Below are 20,261 nucleotides of genomic sequence, written 5' to 3' on the forward strand. Positions count from 1 at the left end.
TTTTGAGAGAGGTGCAATAGGTTTGTTGTTGCTCTAGGCTGATAACATTTTAGACTTAACAAGTAATTACAGAAGGGTGGAAAATACTTCTTTTTATTTGTTTTTAATCTAAACAGGAATTGGTATAATCTGGTAACAAAAGGAGGACAAAAAAAGTAATGTTTTTTCTCTGTGGAAGAAGGAATTAAACAGGGCAAAATAAAATCTTCCCTGATAAACAAGAAGAGTTGAACAGCACAGTAGATTAGCTATTTGAGGGGAGAAAATGCTGAACACAGGGACGATTCTACGAAGAACACAGGACAGTGGTTTCCAGATGATGAGGTATTTCAGTAAAAGAGACTCAGGCTGGGACTGCGTTGCAAAAGGCAAAGGGAAAGAGAAGACAGTGACACAACTCTCTGGAATGATGAGCAAGGAGAATAGTGATTCTAAGCCAGACTGGAAGGGAAGGATGGAGACGAACACAGTGAGGACACTACTATAGTCATGGCAAATCACACTGCAATTTGTGTGGGACCAAAATCAGGGCCTGTAATTTTCTGGGCCTTTCTGCTATCCTTTGCTTCTAAACAAAACATGCATATGGATTATTGACATAGCATTATTCTGATATTGCATTGTCTTTAACTCACTATGCAAAGGAAAACTCCCAGAGGGCATAGTAGCGAACTCTGACAGGCACACAAAGGAAAAGAAGGAAGCAAAAATTGGAAAAAAATCTGGAAGATTTTAAACAGTAAGGCTAGCAATTTTTTTTGAGTTGTCTCAAGGTATCCACTAAAAGATGTGCACTGCAAGAGAAACAGACAGCATTTCAATGAGAAAATATCACTGCAGAGACACAAGAACCCTGTTGAAAAGTAGTGAAACATAGACAAGTTTGATGCAAAGCCAGAAACTAGCATCAAATGTCAGCAGTGGAAAGATTCTAAGTGTGTGAAAAGACAGAACCCTGGCAGATGCAATTTAGGCATAATAAAACTGAAATGAGTAAGACCAGAATAAACTAGGAAAACCCAGAAGGGATTCATTGCTGTTGGCAGTTGGTAAGGAGAGAGAAGAGATACTTTTGCTGGGTACTTGGGGGTAATTCGAGGGGTTGAGGGGGTATTCTGCTCAGTCAATTGCAAGATCAGCGACAAAGGTCCACCGAGGGTTAAACAGTCTGTGTAGTCATTCCGTTGGACAAAAAATTACTTTCTCTTTTGTTCTCCTCCCACACATTCTTTATTGGTTGCACATTGCCTTAATCTGTGTAATACTCTGGGCTTTCCTTTCTAAGTCCTTCATGTGCAATCTTGTTGGGAGCAAGCTGCTCCCATTGATGCATCTCACCTACGCAGATGCTGCGGCAGTATCTCTAGCTCTTGTTTTCCACCATTTGAATTTCTCTTCCTTTCACTCACCCTTAGCCCCTCTCCTTAGTCCCTAAATTTTGCTTAGCACCTAAATCCTGTGCTAGGGATTCAACTGAATTTAGCAGGTGATAACAGTAAAACTCATCTTTTAGACAGCCATTGTTTACTCACAAGATGTGTGTGCCAAGCTTATCAGCTGTGATTGACAAGTGCTCCTGCCAGCTCTGTTGGCAAAACAGCAAGAGAAACCAATGGAGGAGACTGAGAAGATCCTGAAGACACTATGAGATTACTTTGGGAAAGGTATTCAGGAGCACCTTACACATTGGAGAAGAAATGAATGATCAACTAGGGATAGCCCCACGACTTCTCTTCCTGACTGATCATTGGAGAAAGTTTTTCTTTTCTCTTTTATTTCATTAAGTTTTTTTTTTTTCCTTTCGCATTAGAGCCAATGTATTCCAAACACTATGGATCAAAAAAAAAAAAAAAAAAGCTTTGTTTTGAACCTTTTATCATCATCCTGTGTGAAACTATATCTATATCCTGATGGGAAACAATCCATACATTCATGATTTATCAGCCTGTCAAGAAGTCTTTAAAACATTTTTCTGTATTAAATTTATAACTTCCTCTGAAAACAGAAAACAGCAAACATTCTCCCTTACCCCAATTCTGTTAAAATCACTTACATAGCAGCAAGCTACAGGTTACAGTTAAACCAAGCTTTTCTTTAGGTTGAGAAGTATTACTTTTTCTTTGGTGTGAAAAAGAATGAAATAAATATTCACTTAGCCATTCAAACTTTTGTGGAAATTGACCACTTTAGAAAATCACATCAAGATTAAAATCCATCTGGGAAATTCTCAGGATCAAGTCACCTGTTTTGGTCAGACAGCTAAGAGTGATTAGATCTTCACAGATTCCCTGGTAACCAGCTTCTAACTTTTAAAAACTTGGTGATTACCTTAAATAGTCTCTGACACTTAAATTCCTTGCTAATTTCCCATGAATTATAGAGATATAGCAAAATTATTGTGGATGTACTGTATAAAATTTGTTATTTGTTACTCAATAAATAGCCCCCTAAGATGCATTAAGGATTATGTTACTAATATTTACATTTTTTGTTGAATCCCTGACAGCAATTCAGATTTTTCAGAGCCACACTTTTTATCTACACTTCTAGGCTCACATTCAGTCTTCTTCTTCCTACCCAAGTGTACCCCTGAGATGAACCCATACTTTTGAGCCCTTTGTGAGTTTATGATTCAGTCAACTGTTCAGCTGGACAACTGTGCGGGTCTGTTCTCAGGTGAACTGAACTGGCTTCTCATAGAATCATGGAATAGCTTGGATTGGAAGACTCTCTTAAAGAGCATCTGGTTCCAAAACCCCTGCCGTGGACAGGGACACCTTTCACTAGACCAGGTTGCTCAAAGCCCTGTCCAAACTTCCCTGAACGCTTCCCATAATGGGGCATCCACATCTTCTCTGAACAACCTCTGCCAGTGCCTCACTACCCTCCGAGTAAGGAATTTCTTCCTAACATCTGATCTAAATCTCTCCTGGTTTAATTTAAAACTATTTCTCCTTGTTCTCATTTATCTAGATTTACTGTCTGATAGAGACCAAGCTCAAATGAAGATCCTGTGCCTCAATCTAAAAAACTTAATATGAGTTCTTTCTCTCTCTCTCTCTCTTTTTTTATGTCCTTGCAGCACCTGCCTACACTCTGAAAGCTGCACAGAGCTCAGAAAAGAACCGACCTAAGTATGTGGCCCTTAATTTGCTGTATCATAATTTTAAAACCATTAAAATAAAATACAATTGAACACCATTTAAGTAATGGGCCGATCTACCAGCTGGGCAAGAGAGAAACATGCTGCAAACAGCTCTGTACAATTGCTCACTGCTTATTTTTTTGTATATTAATTAAGTAATTTAGAAGCAAGAACCAAGACAAAAACAATGGAAAACAAATTGGATGATCTCACAGTCCCACAAGCTCTTGCTCTTGCCTCGTCTCCAGGGCATCTTGGCTGACCCTTCACAACAGCTTGTTCCTCCTCCCCACATTTTTATGTATTCCTTCTGTTACATGCAAAAGAAAAGGAGAGAAAAAGATGCCTGACCAGCATTAAAAATCCCATCTTTCCTGCTTGGAAGGACAGGATTAATTTTACCAGATGGTAATGTCTGTAAGAGAGAGACCTAGATCTCAGCTAGTCACCTAAGCTTTTTCTGGCAAATGGAGAGAAACTGGCACTTTCAGGACGCAATTAATCTCATCCCCATGTAGATATTTAAACTAGGTCATATGAATCATGCCTTAGAAGAGACAATTCCTCTCTACTGACACTAAAGGGAGCCTGAAATCACTAGATATAGATGTTTACATTGGTTGTGTCTGAAGTTAAGTGAGCTGGATGCCACCTGAGCTCTTCAGATAGATTCCTTGCTTTAGAGGCAAAATGCCTAATATCCATTTTTTGGTTACATATGTGGCTAGAAACAAGCATGTGGCCTTTGTGTCACTGTTTTTAATAGCCCAAGCACTACAAGAGATATATGAATGTATAATGTGATTCACTACAAAAGTAGGTTTTCATAAGAAATTAATAACATCTCCAGAGCACATAGCACAGAGTGTATGAAAGAATTAATCAGCAGTCCCAACACCTTCTCAGCAAGAATTCAGGTTCCTGACTTCACAGATCATCTAGTAAAAATGAAATCATCTTTCAAAGTCTCAACATTTCCCTTTCCTAAATTATGCAGTATGATTTACTTTCTAATAAAATCAGGTTACATACAATGCCCAGTCAATCAGTTGCTAGCTGATACCATCATAATCTAAGGATACAAGAGAGACCAAAGGACATTGAATACCCAGAAGCACATTTGCTGCTTTTCAGCCTCTGGAGATGGTGCAATACAAGAAACCATCTCCTCCATACCAGCTTTGTTTCACTCACAGTGTATTCACTTTCCATTTAAACTGGAAATTTAAACTTCTGTTTTGCGAGAATTTTGACACTTCAAGACTTCTCGTCTTTTTCTTAGTGGTTAACTAAATACAGATTTCTAAAAAGGAATTTAAGCAAAGACTAGGTTTAAAGAGATTCATTTCTAGGAATTTCTACTGTGCTAGTCATGGCTAATTAGCCAAGCACTTAGCATGGAGCTTCTGGTAAAACAGATACTAATTTCAGAAGAACAGAAATGCACACAATACTAAATCAATGGAAAACAGAGACTGTCAAGGTAAATATCATCATACTTATTTTATATGGGAATATAAATTTGACTGGAACTGGTAAAAATATTGGTATAATATGATTAGACTTCTGTAAATCAGCACTATCCCAGTACTTCATAGGATTTTATTGATATTATTTTTTTTTAAAAAGGCACACATTAAATGGAATAAAAAATATCTAATTGGCAGAATTTAGCATGCATCTAGAAATGGGAGGGAGAGATGATCACCTATGTTTGGCGGGATCCTCAGGGACTGATCCTGGCCCTATGTTTTTCAAATGCCGACCAGTCTGGAGGAAAATTCAGTCACTTACTACTGTCCAATTTTAGCAATGACAGAAAGGAGGTATTGTGGTAAATGGTACTGAAGACAGGTCACTGATACAGGTCAATGTAATTTTTAACAAAGACAGCAATAAAGTCCTAACTCTGGGAATAAAGCAACTCATCTCTAGGGGCACTTTCCAGAGAGGTCTGGTGTGAAGCAGTTGGCAATCCAGCTGGCTGTGGGGCAGGACATGAACACTGCAGCTGCACGGCCAAAGGCGCCAGTGTAGCCCTGGACGTGCACATGGCCACTCCTGTGGGAGCCAGGACATTTACTATTTCTGCACAGGGCCGCAACTGCTCTGAGGCTCCATGCAGCTGTGGCAGGCACAGCTCAGCACTCCTGCTCTGAAACCAGGGAGAGCTCAAAGACTGGTCATGAGACAGATGAGAGCTCTGACAATCATGCCTTGCAGTAAGAGATGCCAGGAGCTCAGTGTATTTACTTAATCAAAGAGATGATTAGATGATGTCTTTACTGTAGCCCTGAGCTACTGACAGGGACACAACCCTTTGCAGTGGGCTCTGCAGTCCAGCGGATTAAGAGGCAAAAAACTGAAAGGCATTCAAAGCTGGAAGCTAAGACTAGATTAATTCAGATTAGAAATACAGCACATGCCTCCAAAAGACTAATTAACCCCTGGAATAATACATTTGTAAATGTGTGAGAGATTCTGATCATTAGAAATTATTCAACAGAAACAGAATGTTTTTCTAAAAGGTAGAGCCTGTGTCAAGAGACGGATCCTTCCTCCAACAACTCATGTTAGCTACACAATCTGTTCTGACAAACTAGAGTAACTGTGATTGTTCTGCCCAACTTGAAAACTTGGCCACTTGATTTTGTTTACAAATGAAAACTGAAGTTTTGAAAACAAATCTGAGCAAAATCGTGTCCAAAATATCTGCAAATATGTGTGATGTATCCACAGTATTTCTCTTCATGTGTCCTGCAACTCAGATAAAAGTGCTTTTCTGAATTTTACTTCTCCAGTTAATCCTCCTCAAGTTTTCATGAACCCCTGTGCTATCAAGGGCAGGACAGCCTTTCTAACTACTTCTCTGCAGAGATTCCTGTTTGAAATTTGAGAATTGTTTTTCTTTGGTGAGCATGCAACTAAAATAAAATTTTGCTTTATGGGATTCAGATTTTGGTTTACTTGTCTTTCCAGGAAAAGTCTGGAAGCTACTCAGTTATCAGGAGAATTTATACTGTTTCAAACACTTAGATCTGTCTGGAGTAGCAAAGGGAAAAATCAGACACTTTCTCCTCATCTGAGAAAACAGTGATGGCCATGCCTTTAATAATAGGATTTTTTCATTCTGTAACTTCTGTATTAGCCATTAAGCTGTAGCTATCACATTATTTTGACATGTGACCACAGGTGGAATGCAGACTGCCTACACTGAATGTGTTCCATAGTTCATTTCTTTTGTGTGAGTCCATAGAGAAAAAAAAAAAAAAAAAAGTAGTTCTCCTTCTGAAATCTTCTTTTGCATCTTAACTTGCAAAAGACACTTTCCATGTCTCCAACTGTCTGTAAGGACATGAGAGAAGGAAAGGAACAGAAGCTTTCCCTTCTGAGAATGGATACAAGTATTTAATGCATTAATCCCATACCAAAAACATGGGACCAAAACATCTCAGCATGTCCAAAACATACATATACAGCCAGCAGCAGTAGCACAAAGAGAGGACACACCTGTGAAGGCCAGTTTGGAGAACAGAACTTGCCATTCAACCAGAAAATATCTTTATTCCAATGTAGTGCCAACAAATGGGACAAAGTAAACAGATGAAGTTGGAAGTGAATTTAGGCAGAAGAAAACCAGGAGAGATCTCTGGGCAGCCTTTAATTGTGAAAAGCTTTTGTCAACTCCATCTGCCACTGATTAATGGTCTCCTTCACTTCTCCCTATCTATGTGATAGGAGCCGCAGAGTTTCCCCAAAAAATAAAATAGCCCTTGCTTTTGCCTGGAATCACTGCCTTTTCTAGGCAGCACTGCATTCAGGACTGCTGTTCTAATTTCTATGCAATCTCATAAAAACACACAAACACTGGCATCTTAAGCACATAGGGCAAGCCTATCAGCAGTGATTTAATAGTAGAGGATTTAACTCTTCATCATTTTTATGTAAACATAAAATTGTCACATATAGACATGATACTAATACTAGTTCCTGGCACATATTTAAAACCCAATAAATTTAAATGCTTTTGCAGTCCTAGATCTTTCTTAATTCTCCTCTAACAAAAAGGCCAATTATATATCTCTGATAGGAACAGCTCATTAGATAATCTCTAATGAGTCCACATTAAAATAGGAGACACAAAATTGAACTGAAATATTTTTCTCTGCATTATTATCTATCCAGAAATTTCTGAATGAAGAAATCAGTGCCTAGCTTCTTCTACACCTTCCAACCACTATTTCTGTGATTAACTCTTCTAACTTCAGATGACTGCCCCTTATCCCCATAGCAAAATATTCATATTTGCTTAGAGTTCATAAAGAATTCTTAGTGGTGGATTTAATTCCTTACACTATGCTTGTCATTTTAGCATCTCTGCACCTATTCACACATTTTTAATGGCCTTTAAGGGAATATTATTTTAGTCTGTGGGTTAAATATAATCCCAGCCTTATCATATCTAGAAAACCAGAGGTGCTGCTGTGTTATTAATCTAGTCTAATTACCTCTTCCATTCATAACTTGTTACGGTAATGTACTGTAAATCAGCACTTGAAGCTGAGAGGACTGGTAAAGTGCATACTTAGGTATTACAAATGCTTACAAATCTTCCCAAGTCTGATTTTAAAAGTGGAAAAATCAATGTTCAAGATTCAAGTGATGTACTTCTCACTCAAGACAGAATTATTGTTTGAACAGTATGAGACTGGATACAGATTTCCTGAAGAATTCCTAATAATGTCACTAGTGTTACTGCAAAAACTGGGCCATAAATGAGAACTTTACCTTTCTGTGAATCATGAGCACAACTAGTACTGCAAGCTACCAAAAGAAAGAAATGCTGTGTTGTTAATGTCAGTTTTGAGACATTTGTAGAAGCTAGTCCAAGAAATCACTGAAGCTTTTTTTTTGCAATGAGTTATGACTTCCCTAAAATTCCATCCTTATCTAGCAAAAGGATGACAACAGCTGGCCGTAGCTCTTGAGGCTAGATCCCACTGGTGTTGCACAAATCCCTTGGAAAGTTCAAGGTCTTGCTTATTTTACAGCCTGGGCAAATATTTTATAAGCAGATGAAAAGATATATTACAGAAATGCAACCAGACATTCACAGCCTATACAGTATTACCCTTCTCATTATCCTCAAACCTCTCAGGGTGGAAATTGCACAGCAGCTTTGTTTGATTTCTAGCACTAATCCACACTTTGCCTTGGTGTCCCAAGGTAGCAGAGGAACTGTACTTTGACCTGCCACTTGTAGTTTTGTCTCTGCAGCTATGAGTAAAGTAAGTCAGACTGTCAGACATAATCAGAACTACAAAAAAGGAGTAAACTCAAATAAAAATTGCTCATGAGTCAATTCTTAATTACATCAGGAAAAGTGAGAAACCAATCTTTCCTTGGTGCTCCTTTTAAAATGCTACATCAAAGCCATTCCTGTGGCTTTTGAACTGTTCCTCACTTCATCGAGAAGTGCTAGATGATGGTGCATGATTGAACATTTAAAAGAGGAAAATATGCATAAGAAACCAAGGATCATGTTTGGAAGCCTGTGAGAGCTTGAAGTCCTTTTTCACTTCATCCACCCTTTGCAAAGAACACCATAAGAGCACAGCAGGACATATTTTGGCAATGTAGGTCCAAGTCTGAAAGATCCATAAGCTCTTTTCCATTGGAAGACCAAAACAACTCTTGGTATAGGTGACAATATATGGACATATACAATTTAATTATGTTATTATACCATTAATGCAGATGGGCAGAGAGGAGGAATTACAGCTGTGTGTAAAAATGCATACAGAAGTCAGAAGTTCAGTTGTCATTTGTGACGTCCTATAGCTTTGGGCAGTGAAACATTTTGCTACTTATTATGATTGCTCTGCCTTTACTGTTAATCCTTAACTTAGGTTGCAATTGGAAGCTTCTAGGTTAAAATAATTATTTCTAATTTTGCAATGCATGTGAAAAAAGAGGATGAACACAGAAAAGTAAAGCGATTAAAGGATTCCAGTTCCCAACACTCTGCACGGGCCCATGCTCCATTCCAACCCCAACAGGTCCTCTCCATCATCTGAGATCCTCAAAACTGACAAAGTATAGGACAACATTTCAGTCACAAATCACATCATGGTAGCTGTTTGACACAGGCAAAGTCTTTTAGCTACATAGTTTTAGATAACACAGGTAGCCCACAGTTTGCAGTCATAACCAAACAATGCTCTTAGTTAACCCAGCATTCAGGCAGGAGCTCAGTTCTGTGATGTGCCAAGCGTGCCTAGTAACATGAAGACGGCCTTAAACTCCTGCTGAAGTAACTCTGAACCTCCTGGGAAGCCTTTGGCACTTCAAAAGAGTCTGGTTCTGAATTCACAACATTCTTCACATGAAGCTCTGACGACCCCAGAGCCAGTGCTGACTGCTGCTGAGATGATGTTTCAAGGTGAGAGCGCCCAACACTCACATCTAGTTCTGTGCTAAAGTACAATTGGAAGACTTCAGCTCTGCTACCCAAATTCCCAGAAGCACCAGCTGTGCCTTCAGTAAGACCCTCAAACTGTCAGCCAGAAATAACAGCCCGGATTCACAGAAAAATCTGTCAGAACTACACAGAGAGTTCATCAAGGCCAGGGGAAGGCGAAATTCCTACAAACTTTTAAGAACAGCCAGACACAATCCATAAAAGTTTTTAAAGCTGAGGAAAGACTATGGAGCCTAAATATTTGCAGTCTTAGCCATAGTTTTGCAAGAAATATTGCTAATACTGAGGGTATTTAAAATACTTGCCTGAACCAAGAACAGAAAGGTTTTAATGGCAACCTCTAAAAATCTCTTGCATATGAATAAAGTATTTTCGATACACAGTGGACACAATTAAAACAACAAACACTTGACACCAGGCAGCCCCCTGCCGTAGTTAGCCCAAGATTTACTCATGCTGAAAATACAGATTTAACTACTGCATATAGCAAGAGTTCACTTTTTCAGTAACACTGCACATTTCCACAAGAACACTTCTGATTTGGGAGAAACCACTTTTAGATCTTAATTCCCTGACCTCTCTGCTCATTTTTGGTTTCTTCCACTGAGGTACAAAATTGTGCATACACGAGAGAGCAAGGAAGAGATCGGTCCAAAATGTAGAATTCTAATAACACTGTATGTGGTAATAGCAATAACAAACAATAGCTATTTTCCTATTTTTTTTTAATAATTCAAAATGTAGGTCCAGAGAAACTCTGATAGACAAAGATATTTTGCTCATAACTTCTCAGACATCTTTTTGCCTATTTTACCTGGATCTCAGGCAGGAAAAAAGAAGCATCCACATAGGCAGGTACATGTTCAAAGTCAGTACTGTTCTTTAGTCAGCTGTAAAAATAGACTTTGATTAAGAATGCATGGAGTAGACCTCTCTTTTGATAGGCCTGCACATGCAACCCTAGTTCACATGGGCAGTCTCCTACAGACTGGCAATCAAGAAGTGAGAGTCCTACCTTGAACATGAAAAATCTGCTTTCTCTAAAGCCATAACGTACAGCTGCCATCAGAAACAGACCCAATTGCTTTCCTTTTTCATTTTCCAGGCCAAGCAAATCTATTTCCTGTTACAGCCTGTACTTATAGTTTTATTCTATCTTATGACTTAAAGACTAAAATATTTGAGCACCACTAGAATTTTTCCACCCATAAAGGGGGAAAATGTAAAACGCAAAACAGATGTTTTATAATGTTTTTAATTTATTTTGGCCACCCATAGAGCTGTGGGTTATGTTAGTGCCAACCAAGTTAAAAGCAACAGAGTTCTTCATAAACACTATATAACATATTGTACAATGACCAGGCTCCTTTCAATGAGCTCCTATTTATTAAGCAAACTTCAATGTCAGAAAAAGAAAACAGGAATAACTGAAGGCATAAGTGGTGCTGCTGCACTTGAGCAGTTCCTGGGGGGATTGGCAAAGTTTGTGCTGTTTTATTACAGTATTGTAGCCTAATGTAGAGCTTGGAAAGTAGATGATCAAAGTATACATTGAAAGTGGATGAGTTTACTGAAAGTAAAACATCTCAGAATAATATCATGTAAATAGCATATTCTGTATAATAAACAATTGTTTCAGAAATACTCAACAGTTGAAGAAGTTCCAACAAATTAAAACTATCTTGTCCAAACAATTGTCAGTCTTGTACTGCTACAAACCTCTCACTTTTTCCTTCTGTCTATGAATGGAAACAAAGACATTTCAAAAGTTAAACCCATGAGACTTCTAACAGTTCCTGAGGTACTTATTGACAAGGTATCTCATGGAAATTACACTAAAAAAAGTAATTGAAATTTCTCCTGTACCTATTCTTATTTAAACTGAGAAATTACATCTCAACAACAACCCCCCTTTTACAGAAGATCTTCAGTACAGTACTGCAGGCTGAGGGACAAAATGAGCAACAAAGAATGGTTAGTCTCAAAACATTTCTATACTGACAATTTACTACGTAGATCACAGGGCATATAACACAGATAAAATTTACTAACCTGACAAAAACATTATAGGAAAGCATAAGGAGAGGATAATGTATGTATTTAAGAAGACAGAATGGCATTAAAGGTTTTAACTTATATTTTTTGGCTTGTTATCCACAGATTTAAAGAATTCCTCCTTAGAAGTGGTTCATAATTGCAGAAGTTAATTAAAAAGTAACAAAATGTGAAAGCTTAGCAATTTATTACAGCAAGCAACAGTACAGACTTTGAGCAAAAACATAGGTGCAAGCTCTTAGAATGCAAACTTTTAATGCAAAATACTTTTTTAATTAAATGAAAACAAATATTTTGACCTAATAAATAAATATGAAGTTCAATATTATCAAACCAAGTGCAAATACAGAAAACTCACTTTAATTCAGAGGCATGCTAAAGCAGTTTGAAAGAAAAAAAATCCTTTGCAATTACTTCTGCAGGTAAAACTGCTCTAATTATTATTATCCGTCATGGCCAGTGCTTTCCTTCCCAGACAGATACACTTATTCGAACTTGAAAAAGCCAGAATGCCAGAAGTGCCTCCCCAATATGTTGGCTAAGGACTGTAATTCATTTAAATTATGCAACTGGATTCCCACAGCTGGCCCACAGCTTGGCTGACAGCTCGATTCAATGCCAGTGAACCTGTCTGCTAATATTGTCCTGCTTGCAGAGAAGGTAATATATCCAGCAACTTATATTGAAGTTCTGACTCTAATTAACAGAGCAAGCAAATGTTGACATTAGTGACAAATCCTGCTTAATAGTTACTGTGAGATCGGTGCAGCCACCTGGCATTTTCCTGTAGCATTTTGCAGTAATAATCATTTATTTCTTAGGACATTGCTTATCATTTGTTTTTATGCATTTTGGTTCAAGTTAGAAACAAATCGGCACAAAAAGCAACCCGGATAGCAGCAGCAACACTCCCGGCTCTCAGACAAGTAATCAACAAGAAAGCATGCAAGCAGCATTCCTGGGAGGATGCATGGGGGACCCGACTATAGGAATTCTTATCCTGTATAAAGCTATGTAGCCTTGCACAAACAGCCTTTGGCATCTTGTCTCTGGCCTACCTGGACAGTAGCAAAACATGTTTATCAGACCATAAAATGCCCAGAACCTGAACTGCAAGCAGTTAAAAACTGAAGGTCGCTAAACTGCAAAATTCAAACATGCTTCTATGCTTTAGCCACACAGACAACGATAAAACAAAGCCTCCACAACCACCTGTAATAATATGCCTATTCAGCCAGCAATTCCAAAGTACTCAGCAACACAAGGTAGACATTTTCTGCAGCTGGTTTTACATGTACATTCCTGCCAAATTGTTGTCTCGTCCCCTCTTACCTTCACATTAGTCCGGAGTGCACAGTAACATGCAAAAAACATTGCAGTAAACAAGGAGCATATGGACCAGTATTCAGCGTCTCTGCTCTGCACAAACGGTACACACACGATCCCGAGCATGTGCTACTAAGGAGCATCCGTTCCCTCTGTCAGTTTGAAAATGCATTGATCTCTGTTTTTCTGACTACAAAAAGACATGTCTTGAAGGCACTGAGTGAAAGCTACATATCTCTTCAGCAACTATATATAGAAATATGCCCAGTAATTTCAATTAGCAGAGAATTCAGCATCTGAAACTTAGACCTCAGTTGCTTTTTCTTCCAGCATTTTAAATTCAGGGGGGAAAAAGGAGGGGGAACTCAGCCAGGGGGGAAAGGTGAGGAATTAAAACATACGCAGTGAGTTACTTATATTTCCCCCTGGCTTTGATGTTCTCCTATTCAGTATTTTACAAATGTTATACACAGAAAAATGAGGAAAGGTTTCTCTTCCAAGTCTCAAATTTACTGTAGATTCTGCACTGCTTCTGTCTGCTCTTGTTAAAGATGCAGCATCCCTTTTAACAAAGACAACGTCATCAATCATGACAGATTCAACATGTTCTACTTACAAATACAGTCTCTGATTAAGGACAATGGCTGGCTGGCTTATTAACGTTTCCTCAAATGCAAGTTCAGTTCCCTGTGCTAATCTATTTTTAAATAAAAAGTCCCACCTACTCCTTCCCTCTCATTTAATAAAAATGCAGCGGACTAGCTCTAAATATCCTGAACTGCATTGTGCTCCCAGCTCAGGCACTGGACATTGCTTTCGAACTGTTCTCTTGCTTGCTTCGGATTACAAACACAAATAAAAATTAAAAATGAAAGCAGAAAAATCCTGGAAGAAGTCTGTGCCCTCACATTTGTAACTACATATTCTGAATTCAAAATGCTCCAATGTCTTCCAGAACGAGGGAACTCAGAACCTAGCCAGAAGGCAAAGCTTTAATTCACAAGCACAAAAATAAAATCAAACCACTTCTCTCACTCCTGTCAACCGCTGGGATGCTGCGAATTAACTGATTGTTTACTGGACTGCAGGGACACAAAGTCAAAGACTCAACTCTGTTTACAGCACCGGAAACCACTGCTATCAGTACTGAATTATGAAGTAATCTCCGGGAATAAAACCAGAAGAGAGGCGTTTTTTTTTTTTTTCCCCACTGCAGCAGATACTGTGGGAGGCAAAGAGTGAAAGAGGCTTTACTACCTCCTTCTCTATCAGCACAGAGCAATTTGCGTAGGATAAGCTTAACCTAATAGAAATATCTGCAGTGACTTTTAGATTTCTTTAAATGTTTTATGTAAACCCCCTTGGAAATCTTCAGGAACACTGAAGTCCTAACCAAATCAGTGGGTATCTTTCTGTGCGCAATGGGGTGAACAAGCTTAAACAGAAGGGTGCGCATTTAAAGAAGAGTAAGGGGGAGGGGAAAAGACAGCAAGGTTTTTTCCAACATCTTCCTAAAGACAAGCTCTCAGAAACTGTCGTCAACTCCAAGAGAACAGCTATTTTTAGCTTGTCATTGTTTGTGCCTTTTTTTAGGAACGAAAAAGGCAGTCGTGTTTAAAGCTAGATATTGCTCTGTAACGTAGCCCAAGACAGATACTTAATTTGATCCCCAGCTCCATCTGTCATACAAATTAATTAATTAGTAATCACAGCCTTCTTTGGCACCAACGACTTCCACAACAAAAGACATGAAACCTGGTTTTAAATCTAATTCTGAGATCTTTGTTAGTAATGAGACTGAGGTCTAGATGTCATAGTTCAAAAAGCTGGAGTATCCTAAACTTATGGTGGTTCAGACTTTGGCTACAGCAATATCCATCAAATAAGCTAAAACATAGTAATGTGGTGCTCAGCAAAAGCATGGGAGAATTAATTGACACATTTTTTGTCATTCTTCAAGTGAATAGAAAGTTAAAGTTAAATGGTTTATTTTGCAGTACAGTACACTAAAAATTAAAATTTTAGGTACCTTAGGAATTGAAAAAAAAAAAATCATACATCTTGGGGAATTCTGATCCACAGAGAAATGCAATTCAAAAAAGCAGAGATGAAAAGATGCACAGTCCTGAGAAGTGAGGCAAGGTTCAGGAAAGCATGTAGCTGCATATGAAAATCAAATTCAAGCTTTCTTTCTGCCAAAGGAATTGCACAAGGTTTCAGTCAGCAGTCTTTGAAAAAAACTTTCGTTTTCTGAGTCCTAAAGAAGTTAATGGTTTTGGGTTTAGGCAAACAAACCAAACTAAAAGAAAGCTCTCGCTAAAAGAAAGCAAGGGTACATAATGATACAATTTCTGCGCGATTACCTGGACATAAATCTTCAGACACGTTTAAGAAAAAAAAGAAGTAATGCAGTCCCAAAGTCTTCACTCAGAAAAAACTCCCATAGCTCCTGAGCATCCAAGAGGAAAAATTACCTAGAAAATTACAGACTGACCTCATAACACTGAGAGGGGAAAAAGAGATCCTCATGCATATGGTAGTTGCCTCCTGTAATAACTGTGGGGCATGCGAGAATCTGCCAGACAACTGAGACCTCTATAGCAGCCAACAAAGTTTTACTTTGCTAGCAGACTAACCCAAAACATTTCTCCGGGGCTACTTCAGGTAATCTATACAAGCAGATCCCTGCAGGGCTTTTTCACCTCTGCCAAGACTTTTCTTATCACAGCAGCCTAATTGTTAAAGAAAACATTGTCATCAAGGACATACAGTGTTTTATGATGACTTAACAGCTACTCAAAAGCATCACATGTTGGTGATATTTACAGTTAAATATACAGAGTCATTAAAAATGAGTGGGGAAGAAGCTCTGGCTGAGTCATCCAGACATGCCAAAAACACCAGCATATTTGAAGCACTCAGGGCCTCTTTAAACAGGTGAACAATAGGGAAAAACCCTAGAGATGAAAGAAGTTATTCCATTAAAAAGAAAAAAAAAAAGGTTAAGAATAAAGCCAGTAAAGAGACAGTAGTCCAAAGGAGCCATACCACAGACCCTCTTTAAAAAGACACGCACCTGGTGACCTGAATACTCTTAGCTAACAGAAACTGGAGCCACTATCATGAGCTGTGAAATTCCATTGTTACTCTTTGCTCCTGTGCCTTCAGAAGGGCAGAAGGGAGCGCTTGGAAGGAAACCCTGGTTGTCTGCAGAGGTTCAAAGAGAGCAGAGAGAACATGCTGCCTTGGAAGACTTTGATCTCAGAAGGGCCTGAGGCCAGTCTGCTTCAGAGCAGCGAGGAGGGCACAGCCCTTTGCAGCATCCATCACTGCCCAGAAGAAGAGCTCAGGAGCTAGTAGCAGTAATAATAGCAGTACCAGTAGTGGGAATGCCCTGTGGCTGTTGTGTCCTGAAGTTGTGCTCAAGGACCACCACAGTGCCATGGCACTATACCAGCACAGAGCTGAGAGAACCACAGAATCACAGAATGGCTTGAGTTGGAAGGGATCTTAAAGATCACCTAGATCCAACTCCCTGCCAGGGCAGGGATGCCACCCACTAGACCAGGTTGCCCAGAGCCCCATCTCACCCTAGCCATGAACAATGCCAAGGACGGAGCATCCACCACTTCTCTGGGGTAACACTGGAACCATACTGAGGAATAACATTTTTCATCCTCAGACACCTAAGCATTTTCAAGTTTGGGTTGTTTGTTTTTTCCAGGCATGATGGAAAGGGTGGTATTCTAAAAGAGAGTACCAACAAAAAAATAGACCAAATATGCAGTAAAGAAACCAACACTCTCCAGGATTTGCTTTATGACAGTGTAATGTCACTTAGGTGTGTCACACTTCACTTAAGCAGCACATTTGTGGGTAAATATTTTAAGTTGGTCTTAAAAAATGCAGTGAGGCAGATTTTGTGATCACCCTGGATGACCACAAAGAAAGCAAATATTAGCTATGAAATAAAGATAAAATTAGAGGGGGGGAAAGGTCTAAAGAAGAGGGTGCATTGCTTCCTGAGTGGACAGAGGGAAAAATGACATTCCTGTCCTCCAAAAGATGGAAGAGTGGATGTCTGCAGGAAATTGGGCATAATGGTGGAGGTTTGCAAGGCTATTTGTAGCCCATGCAATGCTTATAATTATCAACACTGACAATCTGCGTCACTGGCTTTGAGTAGCCAGGGGTATAATTCTCCCTCTTTTCACAGGAGGTACTGGCTTTGTGCAGTCGTGGCACTCTGGTTACAGTCATGCTCCATCACTTCCTGTCCTTGCACACTCCAGTGATACAATCTATATACCACCCTAGTCCTGCATTGCCTAAATAACTCTGATTTCAGCACAGGAGCTCTAAATTGAAAATATTTTACTCTTTCACCCATTTCTATGTCATATAAAAATGTTATTTTCCACATCTGCAAAAAGTTCCTTACAGTGATATCCACATTGAGGGGTGAGATATTGAAGGAATTGTTGATATGGACTGCAGGTCAGGGTGCTGTAGGGCCTACAGTTTCCAGATAGAAATTATTGACTAGAAACAGTGGATGGAATCTGTGGGGCAATCCAGAAACAACTGCAGAAAGAAGAATGTGGAACAAAGCCCCAGTTGGAAAGAAATCTTTCTTAGGCTGTGTACTGCAGCAAAGCCTAGTAAAACAGAGAGAGGAACTGCATCAGCAGATTGAACTCAGAATATCTTAAAGTTTTCATAAAGAGAAAGAAAAAGACTGAACAGATTATTTACAAACTCTCATCTCCAGTACTGTAAACAGCTTTCTGATATCCTGGCATTCTGATGCATAAGTTGCTGTGTCAAAAATTCTTCCTCACTTCCAGACCAGTAAACACCAAAGACCTTGCCCAGGGCTGATTTAAGTTAAGCCACAGTTTTCCCTGTAAACTTTCTGTTCCCTTTTTCCTGAACAATCTTCTTAATACATTTGCCTGGTTTTGGAGCATTTAATACTTTTCCTCTAAAAGTCCCAGATCACTGTTTTCTGTCTTATGTGGTTGCATTGAGGAAGGTTTTGATCACATATAAAACAAAACCATATAATTTACTTATAAAATAATTCCTTCCAATATTAAAATTTATATATGTTTCATAAACCAGGCTTTCTAGTTCATATTTTGCAATTTCAGTCATAAAGCCAGTTATAATAAGCAAATTTAAAGAATAAATAAATAAAAGTGAAATAATAAGTAAAAAATTAGTGAAGAATGGCCTCATCCTGTGAGTCTTTTCTATGACTGTAAATTTGTCAGGACGGGTTTCCTCATTGTTTCTGATGACTTTAAAACAAAATAATGAGAAAAAAGGAACAGAGGTTCAGAAAGAAAGAATTGGATTAAGCTTCATCTTGAGTTACTGAAAGCCTCATTTTTCCAATCCTGTACCTGTAATCCATGGATCAAGTTTATTTTACAACTCATCCTGTACAGCTGATTGAGATGACATAACCCCTTTAATGCCTCAATTGAGACACCCAGGCTGCAAAGACTTTTTCGACTCTGAGAATCCCCAGTTGAGTTTCCTGGATTTCACTCAAATTGATTACTAACGTGTCTCCACAATATGTGTTTCATTTTGTGACTGTGAGAGAAAACCTGACTTTCTCCTTGACCTGAATTCCCATGATAACTCCTCACAAAAGGCATTTCCATTCACAGTCATATTAAAGGCCATGGCAATCTGGAACCTTAGGAGATTATCTAGGCTGTTTTTCTTGCTGCAGAAAGATTAACCACAGACAGTGTTCTTGATTAACCACAGACAGTGTTCTTGGCAAATGGCTGTCCAGCTTCAAAGTCTCTCATGAACAGAATGCAACTAGTGCCTCAGTTGGTCTTTATTATTAATCTGGAAATCACAGAAACACAGAATTGCTAAGGTTGGAAAAGACCTCTAAAATAATCAAGTCCAACCATCAACATAGCACCACCACCATGTCCACCACTAAACCGTGTTCTTAGAGTGCCACATCCAGCACATTTTGAACACTTCAAGGGATGGAGATTCCACCACTTTCCTGGACAACCTGTTCCAATGCTGGAAAACCCTTTCAGTGAAGAAATTTTCCCTATTATCAAAGCTAAAAATCTCATGGTACTGCTTGAGGCCTTTTCCTTTGGTCCTGTCACTTGTTACCAGGAAGAAGAGACTGACCCCACCACACTACAACTGCCTTTCAGCTAGTTGTAGAGAGAGATAAGGTCCCTTCTCAGCCTCCTTTTCTCCAGACTAAACACCACCAACTCAACACAAGACAAAAAGATTAAAATATTAGAAGCGTTTAGATGATTAGAAGCCTATGCTTGTTTTGTGCACAAAAAAATAATTTACCACGATTGTTTGAAAAACTTGGGGAAAAATGAAACTTGGGGAAAATGATACCTATCTTGTCATGATTTCCATCACTCCCCAATTATGAATTAACATTTTACTTTTATAATTTTTGAACTATAATTCATGAACTAAGCTTATTCATTTAAGCATAAAATCCACATTTCCATGGTAACAGCATGAATGAAGAAGGAATGAACTTCCAAAGTTCAATTGCATTTATTACAGTACTTAAAAATAAACCTCCAGCAATTTCACTGAGGAAATTGCGGTGGATTTTTTTGTAAGAAAAAAAATAATTTAAATTAAATCTCTCAATGTTAACTTGTATAACAACAACTGGATGTTGAATTGTACTTGATAAAGACCTGTGTGTGTCAAAGCATTTAGTATTTTATTCTTTGTACTGTGAGTTTAGCTGAGGAAATTCTTTAAAGGGAACCTATAGTTGGATTAAGAAATATGATAAATTTTGTAGTACTGGGAACAAGTCAAGTTTCCATGAAAACACATGTTTAGGGGTTTTTTTTGAGTTTTTTGTTGGTTTTCTTTTAAATGTAGACAGTATTTTCATTAAAGAAGTGAAGTGTTTGAATTTACACTACAGAATACATGGATGGATATTCATTGGCCATGGTCTAACTATTCCTCTTCATTCCACTGATAACAGTTATTAGCTTAATATATTAACAAACTTCAACTATAAATCTTTTCAGTAAGATAACCACCTTGTTTTAAAAATATGTTCCAATTTAGCTGGTTCTTGAAAAGTAATTTCAAGCCTGCATAGCATTTGAAAGCAAAGGATAATTAATAAGGGAAACTATTTACAAGGCAATTAGTGCAATTTTCTGCGTTTTACTGATTTTAAGTGATGAATCAAGATGTTTCTAGAAGCCT

General features: G+C 38.5%; 1 protein-coding gene across 17 annotated transcripts in view; it reads right to left on the reverse strand.

The window, feature by feature from the left end:
- DLG2 (discs large MAGUK scaffold protein 2) overlaps positions 1-20,261 on the reverse strand; it is a 990,031-nt gene that overhangs the window by 718,170 nt on the left and 251,600 nt on the right. Inside the window, exon 1 of one of the 17 annotated variants that reach the window (XM_064719642.1) lies at positions 13,014-13,341. The exons of the other annotated variants lie outside the window; for them this stretch is intronic. Coding sequence (XP_064575712.1) covers positions 13,014-13,133 — 120 coding nt within the window. The 5' untranslated portion in view covers positions 13,134-13,341. Of the gene's footprint in view, positions 1-13,013; positions 13,342-20,261 lie in introns of those variants that run through there. 17 annotated transcript variants of the gene reach the window in all.

This window comes from Zonotrichia leucophrys, chromosome 1 (assembly GCF_028769735.1).
Source record: "Zonotrichia leucophrys gambelii isolate GWCS_2022_RI chromosome 1, RI_Zleu_2.0, whole genome shotgun sequence".
Taxonomy (NCBI): domain Eukaryota; kingdom Metazoa; phylum Chordata; class Aves; order Passeriformes; family Passerellidae; genus Zonotrichia; species Zonotrichia leucophrys.